The 8,557-nt window shown below is 40.6% G+C and overlaps 1 protein-coding gene across 7 annotated transcripts in view; it reads right to left on the reverse strand.

Annotated features, from left to right (window-relative positions):
* ARMC8 (armadillo repeat containing 8) overlaps positions 1–6,845 on the reverse strand; it is a 126,772-nt gene extending 119,927 nt beyond the window's left edge. For 6 of the 7 annotated variants that reach the window (XR_006609227.1, XR_006609226.1, XR_006609225.1 and 3 more), the window contains exon 1: positions 6,537–6,844. Coding sequence is in view for 2 of the 7 variants with exons in the window: in XM_045088866.1 (XP_044944801.1) it covers positions 6,537–6,581 (45 nt within the window). In the remaining 5 variants the exon portion in view is untranslated. Of the gene's footprint in view, positions 1–6,536 lie in introns of all 7 variants that reach the window. The other variant, XM_013061433.2, reaches the window with a different exon arrangement.
* Between the last annotated feature and the right edge of the window lie 1,712 nt (positions 6,846–8,557).

Raw genomic sequence — 8,557 nt, forward strand, 5'->3', positions numbered from 1 at the left:
CTTCCCTAACATGTTCCTCTCCTAAACCTCAGTCGATGATACCACCTAGTTGTAAAGGTAAAAATCCTGTCAGTCATATTTGATTATGATCATGACTCTTTTCCTTATTCGATCAGTGACCACCTATAACTTTCTGAAAGCCTAATAAATTCTTAAAACACTTAAAAAATTTTATTTATTTATTTGAGAGAAAGGCAGTGAAAGAAAGCATGAGCAAGGAAGAGAGGAAGAAGCAGGTTCCCTGCGGGCAGGGAGCCCAATGTGGGGCTTGATCCCGGACCACAAGATCATGACCTCAACTGAAGGCAGCCACCTAACCAACTCAGCCACCCAGGAGCCCTTAAAACACTCCTGAAGAGAAAGAATCTCGCATTCTATAATAATTTTGTAGGTCCTAAAGACCACCAAATATTAATAGATCCTGTAAGCTAGAAACTCTTCCCTCTGGACCACAACTTTTCATTTTCATGAGGCAAGCATAAAACTCTCTTATTATTCCCCCTACTCCAATAACTGTACTATGAACATACTGGAGAATGTAACTAACTCATTATTCTTCTGATTTTATAGAAAAAGGCCAGTTTTCCCTTATCAAAGTGACAAGTGGGGGGCTGTTTCTGCAAAACGGCTCTTATTTGGAATACCTTTCATTCTTATCTAAATAGTCCCAAGGATCATAGCACCACTGTTAAGTGAAGGCAGCTGTTCTCGGTTTCCAGAAGGTAACAGAAATTGTTCTTTGTCAATCACTCCGTATCTTTACTCAGAAGCCAACATGACAGATGGCACTGCAAAGCAATTGCCAAATCAAAAATGAAAAAGATACAAGTCAAAACCACTGAATTTCCTGGCTCCTGGCACTATTTTGAAAGTCTTAAAGAGAATAGGAGGAGACAGTGAAACAGAAAGACCCTATGCTGTTTCTAATTCTTGGTAAAGCTTAAAAAAAAAAAAAAAAAAAAAAAAAAAAAGCTACTTTTTAAAAAAGATTTTATTTATTTATTCGAGAGAGCGAGCGAGCGAGAGAGCACGAGAAGGGGGCAGGGAGAGGGAGAAGCACGTTCCCCACTGAGCAGGGTGCCAGATGTGGGGTCCAATCCCAGGACCCTGGGATCATGACCTGAGCTGAAGGCAGACACTTTATCAACTGAGCCACTCAGGTGCCCCAAGCTTAAAAAACTTCTTGAGCACTCAGTGTCTGAATTCAGGCAGCAATCTTCCCTTAAAGAGACAACACAATGCCTGGACAAAGACAATGAACATTTCCCATTCCTCATACATTGCAAGTAAAGATTTGGAAGTTCATACTGTTAAATCACTATTAGGAATACCTCCTAACATAACTGAGGTTCCTGGTGCTTGTGGAATGAATTAATGGAAAACTAAAATGTGCTGACCAAATTTTATTTTGCATTTATTACAAAAAACCAAGAGAGGTCAAATTCATGCTTATGGTATAGCTGGCCTTAGCATCACATAAAATTTTTTCCTATTGTCAGATGTCCATTAAGAGAGCAAATCAATATGCAGCTTAAGGCCAACAAACGCTTATAATTATCAAGAACAGAACAAAATCAAGGAATACTCAGACTTGGAATACCCTGTACAGTTCTACTAGCTGCTTGTCAAAAAGACATGATGGCACTAGGTAACACTGTAAAGGAGACAATTAAAATTAATAGATGCCTTAGTTGTCTATACCAGCCTACAATGTTATTCAATAAAATTTTATTACCTTGCCTCTCTCAAATCATTAGAAGTGACCAAAGTAAAATGCAATCATCCTCTTAAGAGTCTTTCACACAGATAAATTTTCATTTTTGTAAAATCCAATTATTAATTTTTAATTTAATATGTTTTTAAATACATCATGGTTTTGGTGTTATGTCTAAACTTCTTCATCAAGTCCAAGATTCTGCAGATTTTCTGTTGTTTACTCTTAAAGTTTCATTTTATGTTTTGTAATTAAGTCTATGATCCATTTTGAATTAATTTTCGCATAAGGTGTGAAGTTGAGATCAAAGTTCATTTTTTTAAAATATTTTATTTATTTAAGAGAGAGAGAGAGAGGGTGTGCATGGGGTGGGGGGGAGGATGAGAGGGAGAAGCAGAATCCCTGCTGAGCAGAGAGCCCTATGTAGAACTTGATCCCGCCAACTCCAGGATCATGACCTGAGCCAAAGGCAGTCACTTAACCAACTGAGCTACCCAGAAGCCCTCAAAGTTCATTTTTTATCCTATGGTTGAAAGGATGAAAAGATAAGCTACAGATCTGGGAGAAAATATTTGCAAAGCACTAATCTGACAAAGCACTCATACCTAGAATCTATTATAAAGAGCTTTCAAAACTCAACAGTCAAAAAACAAACAGCCCAATTAGGAAGTAGGCAAAAGGATACGAATACTTCACTAAAATATTTCTTTATATCCAATAAATATGGATGGCAAGTAATGAAAATATTTTTGACACTATTTATCATTAAAGAAATGCAAATTAAGACCATGATGAATTATCATTATGCATCTATTTAGAACAGCTAAAATAAAAAATAATGACTACACCAAATGCTAGCGAGGGTACAGAGAAATTGGATCTCTCATACATTACTGATGGAAATGTAAAATGGTATATCTACTCCAGAAAGGTGTCAGTTTCTTTAAGAACTAAACATACGTTTACCACACAACCTAGCAATTAACACTCCAGGGCATTAATCTCAGAGATATGAAAAAAGTTACCTCCACAAAAAAACCTGCACCTGATTATTCACTGCAGGTTAGAACAGCCCAAAACTGGAAATAACCAAAATGTCTCCTAGGTTGATAGCTAAAATGTGACATCCATACCATGGAATACTACTTAGCAGTAAAATAGAACAAACTATTGATACGAACAACTTGGATGGATCCCAAGGGCACTACGTTAAATGACAAAACCAATCTCAAAAGGTCACATACTGTATTCTTGTAACATAATAAAACATGACAAATTTTCAGAGATGGAATTAGTGATCACCAGGGGTTAGAGGCAGGGGGTTGGTAGGTCTGACTATAAAGAGATAGCATAAGGGAGATTTTTTGGTGATAGACTAATTCTGCATTTTGATTGTGGTGATGGCTACATTACATTCATGATAAAATGATACAGAACTCTACATATACCATTATCAACTTCCTGGTTTTGATACTGTACTATAGTTACATAAAATGTAACCAACAGGGGGAAACCGGGTGATGTGTACACAGGGATCTTTCTGTATTATCTTGTAACCTCCCATGAATCTATAATTATTTCAGAATAAAAAGTTTTAAACAATCTGATCACTGTGAAATCATTCAAGAGTTTGGGAAACATGAGAGAATTTATACATTTGTTGAAAAGGGTAATAAAACCAAAGTGCAAACCAAAGATGGATAGGGATGATCATGGTGCAGTCTAGAAAGATAGCTGGAGAGTTTGTTCAACTCCCCAAAACAAATAGTTTAACCAAACATTTACTGAATTATCTAGTATATGCAAGACATAGTTCTATAAATAGCAGTGGGGTTAAGAAAAAGTCAAGTACTTACCTCTGAATTAATTTACTAAGAAGCTAGAACAATTATTAAAGGTCTCAGGGCCTCTGCAAAAGCAGTTCCCTTTGCATGGAACACACTTCTGTTTTTCTAGTTAGTTCTTAACCATCCTTGAACTCTCTCAGTTCATTGTCACTTCTTCATGGAAATCCTCCCTAGCTCCCCTCATTGCCCTCTACATTAAATTCGTTCCCCTACTACGTGCTCATACAGCACCCTATATTTTTCATTCATAACACTAATCACTATTCACAACTAAAGAACTGTGTAATGGTTTGATACCTATTTTCCCCATTAGGCTAAAAGGGCAAAGACAGGTCTATGCAGCTCACCACGGTATTCCCAAACCCAATGACATGCCTGGCAAATGACCGAGAAGTCCAAAATATATTAGATGAATGAATCCATACAAAGCTATAATTCATATGTACAAATGAGCAGGCAGACAGTAAGAGTTACTGGGTTTGGAAGAACCTAAGATCACTTCACTTTGAGAAAGCCGGTTTACATGGACTAGAAGGCTCATGCAAAGGATAAAGAATCTTTTATCCGAAGTTGAACATGATTATCAACCTTTTGGCAACAGGAACCCACTAAAGAACTGAAACAGGAAAGCAGCGTGTCCAATGTTTTCTATAGGAAAATTACTAAGGAGAATGGACCCGAACTGAGAGGGTAAGACTTAAGAAGTGGTAAAAATAATTCCGATGACACTGTGGTAATGAAGGCACAAAATGATGAGAGGCTGGCCATGGGAACAGCCACATGTGTGAAATACTAAGAACCAATAGAACTTAAGGACTGATTAAATACAGGGGCATGAAGGGGGGAAGGACCAAAGATGATCCAAGAGGTTTAACAGTGAGTAATCAATGAAAACCAGTACTATTAACAGAAATAGAAAGTCATAGTTAAGTCCTCTTAGGATAAGGGAATGTGCTTTGTTACAAGTCTCAGGTAACATCCACGAAATTAAAGATATGAGACTACGCGGGAAAAAAGTCAAGGTTGGCAATGTAATATGTGAGTTGGTCACAATTAAGGTTTAAAACTGAATGAGATTTCTCATTGGGGAGAAGGTATAAAGGGTCTTGAATGAAACCGTTAAAGCCATACGACTTGCCCCTTGCTTGAATGATGCTTATCATGCCGTGGACTCATTCAGACTGTGAGATCCCTGAGGGCACAACTTATCTCATCCTCACATTCCCTAAAAGTAAACTTTAAACAGTGTTGTATGTAACTGGTGCACAGTAAGTAGCCTATTAAAGGAATCAATTATTTTCAAGGTAATTTCTGATTAAAATTTCCTGTTCTACCTGCACTTTGTATTTCAAAAGGCAGTGCCATAGCAGTGTCTGATTTCCTAAAGCTCTATAATTGATGAATTGACAGACAAGACTTTGGGACTGTGAAAAATACCTAAGCCCCCAATGAGATTAGAACTAAAGCAAATCCCCACTAAAAGCTTCTGCATAAAATTAAACAGGAAACATTATTTACTAAGGGAGTGAAACAAATGAAAATTTTCAATTGTAAGCCTGATAAAAGTTGACAATGTACAAAAAAAGAAGCTTCATGTGAAATGAAGGATAAACAAGATAATTAAAGGGACTTAAGGACAGTTGAGAGGCATACTTTAAAAAAAAAAATAGGGAAAAGTCATTTACCTGCTTGCCCACAAAATATTAGAGAAGTAGAATAAAAGGCTAACCTGATTCAATACTTAGATGAACACTGTTTCCCCAAGCTGTATAAAATAAGGAAAAGGACTGCTAAAATCGATCAAGAGACAAATTGGATGACAGCCCCCACCCCCTTAAATTATCTAGTCTACAGTATTTCAGTGTTCTAACCCTGAATCATAGCAAACGTCCTAAGTGCTTCCAGATAGGTGAGTGCCTCTGTGACAGAAGTCCGGGAAGAGAAGAGAAACCGGATGGAATCACAGATTTTAGGAACCTGACAAGTCAGGTAAACTGTAATCCAACCACCTTCTCAGTATCGGACAGTTTCCGCAAGTCTAAAAAATGGCCAATTAGTCTTTGCCTATTTCCAACAACAGCAAATGGACCATTCTGGATGGCAGCTCTAAATTGTTGTAAAACCCTTTGAAGTTAATCCCTCAGTAACTTTCACTCTGGGTCCGGGTTCTTAAGAGCTACACAGTGTAAAGTAAAAGTTGTATTTTGGATTTTTATTTTAACTTAAAAAAACCCCAAACAACTAGGTGTTACTTCCTGGCGGGTCAATACATTCCCTCTTTCAATAATAGGAAAATTGAGTTTTCCCCCTAGTGCTTGACTCCCCTTAAAGGAAAAAGTTATGCCAGGCACAGGTTCCTTTAGACTCCGAGCAGCAACTTCCAAAGCAGAGAGGATAAAAGGGGCTTAAATAGCTACAGACATTAAGATATGCTGCAGCTGACATGAAATCTCCGTTGCCCAGAAGCAAGCAGTTCTAGCCCGTGCCGGGACGCGACAGAAGCCACAGACCTGCCCTGACCCTCTCAGGCTGTGGGGGCCCAAAGTGCCTGCACCTCTCCTAGCCAAAGCCGCGGGGCGCTGAATGGGCGCTCTTTCCCAGGCCAGTGGCAAGCCCGGCACCTCACAGGGCAGAGCTCTCGGCCCGGAGAAGCAGCAAGGCGGAGAGGAAGGTTCAGTGAAGCACCTGGCAAAGCCCACGCCGAGCCACCGGGCCAGCTGCCCGTACGCCCAACCACCCTGTCCGCCAGAGGCCACCCGAGAAACGGTACCGGTGGGAGCTCCTGGAGTTGGGAGACGTTTCTGGCTCGGTCGGGGTCCCGTCTATTCCTCCTGCCCACCCTCTCTCTCCATGGCCCAAAGCTGAGCCGGAAGCCACCCCAAGGGGTGGTGTCCAGGAGGCACTCCGCGTTTGGGATGAATGCTGCCGGGCAGCCCGAGCTCTCGAGCCGGCGGGCAGCTGCGGCGGTCACTCACCGAGAGGACGCTCATGCGGATTGGGGTCTCCAACAGGCACGCCATCTTGAGCCTTCCCACCGGGCTACGGCCGGTGCCGGCGCGGGGGCCGGCACTTTCGACAAGGAACTATTGGGCCAACGAAAGGCGCCGTCTGCAGAAAGTCAGGCAAGTAGACGAGAACACACCACGCTCTAGCACAGGTGAAGCACGGCCAGGCACCGCAGAAGGGAGAGGAAAGGAAAACCGCGCCAAGGGCCTCCTCACGAATCGTCCTCTCAGAAACGGCAGCTACTCTCCGCCTGCGTTAGAGGTGGGAGCGGGCAGCAGTTTCCGCATGCGCAAAGAAGGTCTGCGAGCCCCACCTGCCGCTCGCGGTGGGCGGAGCTAGGGGGCGGGGTCTCGCTCTGGCGCTGCGAACTTCACCAGTTGATTCGTTACAATGCTGGAGCTCACGTATTCATATTATGAAAAGCTCGTATGTGGGGTCACACACGTAATTTGAAGTTCACATTCATATTCATTATCTCACTCCTTTGCACCAGACTCCTAACGTTGTTATTATCGCCATTTTACAGACGGAGGGACTGTGGTCTCAGAATCAGGTCTTAAGCATAATCTGCCATACCCATTTATTCTGGTGTAGTGCTAAGAATAGATACACTAGAACCAGAACGCCTGAACTTAATCTTTACTACTTCCCTTATTAGCTGCATTACCTCCAGCAAACTACTTAACCTGCTTATGCTTCAGCTTTCTCTTCTATAAAATAAGGGTTATGAGAACGGAAAACTAAAGCTCTTTCTATTTCTATAAAATAAGGGTTATGAGAACGGAGAACTAAAGCTCTCTGCCTGGAATGTAGAAGGCGTTATATATGTGTATTTCCCCAGCATATGAGTCAAACAGAAAAAAGGTGAGGGGGGGCAAATATCTGAAGAATTAACACTAAAGTGCTCTGGTAACTGAAGCCAAATAAAAACATGCTTCTAATTAATTTTTCTGATTGATTAATCCAGCTTTCCCATTCCGTGTGTATGTGTGTGTGTTTGTGTACAAAACTGTCCTGGACTTGGCTGGACAGGTTTCACCTGCCTGCTGCCTATAACCAGTAAGTTTTCATAGAATGGTTGCAACGAGTACATTATTTGTCTTTTTTTCTTCTTCCATTTTATAGCCACTCCTTAATTCAAGCTGTTACTACCTCTCCTGTGGACTAGAGCAATACCCTTCCAACTCTAGCCTTTACACAATACCCTTCTAGACTCTAGCCTTTACACTTTGCTCCTCACTGCTTACCTATCATCTTCCTGTTTCGGTATCCCCCTCTTTTAGAACGTTCCCCTTAATTCACTTTGCTTTTAGAAAAACCCTACATTAGAACCTGTTTTTGCTAACCAAAGAAATCCAAAGAGAATTTTTGCTTTTATGAAAAAGGTAGTAAATAAAATAGCAGTGAGAGTTTGTTTTGCAGTGAGTCTTGTTAAAAGCAGCTCTCAACCCCAGGCAGCTGGGGAGAGTGACATCCCCAAGCTCATTCCCCAAGAACTACATTCAGCATCTTAGTATTAAGCCACCCATAGCTTGTCTGTGAACATCTGTGCCTTATCTCCATTTATTTTGTGTATTTCTTAGCAAGATATTTCCTAAAGTATCAGAAATGTCTAAGGTCTGGAAATGCTCAAAAATGTCTCCATATAAAGTAATGGTAATTGCTTCTTCACTTCATGCCATTTGGATTTAGAAAGTTTTAAAAGAGCTAATTTTGGATAATGGGGTAAACCTGTACTTGGTTTCCAAATTTATCGTAACCTTAATCATCCTTGCTCATGGCTTTGTGTTCCCAAACATCTGTTGAGTTTCTGGAAAGCAACAATTTCATTTTTAGATTTTTCCTTCTGCAGTATTTCCCAAACTTCAGTAATCTGCATACCACCCATGCAGTCTTTGTCAGTCTGCACCCAGGTGTTATTATTCACTCAATATTTTTCTATAAGGTTAATTTCAATTCATTAAATAGTTTTATCTTTATCCTAAACCAC

Source organism: Mustela putorius, unplaced genomic scaffold, assembly GCF_011764305.1.
Source record: "Mustela putorius furo isolate JIRA1106 unplaced genomic scaffold, ASM1176430v1.1 tig00003834_pilon_pilon_pilon, whole genome shotgun sequence".
In the NCBI taxonomy this organism is placed as follows: domain Eukaryota; kingdom Metazoa; phylum Chordata; class Mammalia; order Carnivora; family Mustelidae; genus Mustela; species Mustela putorius.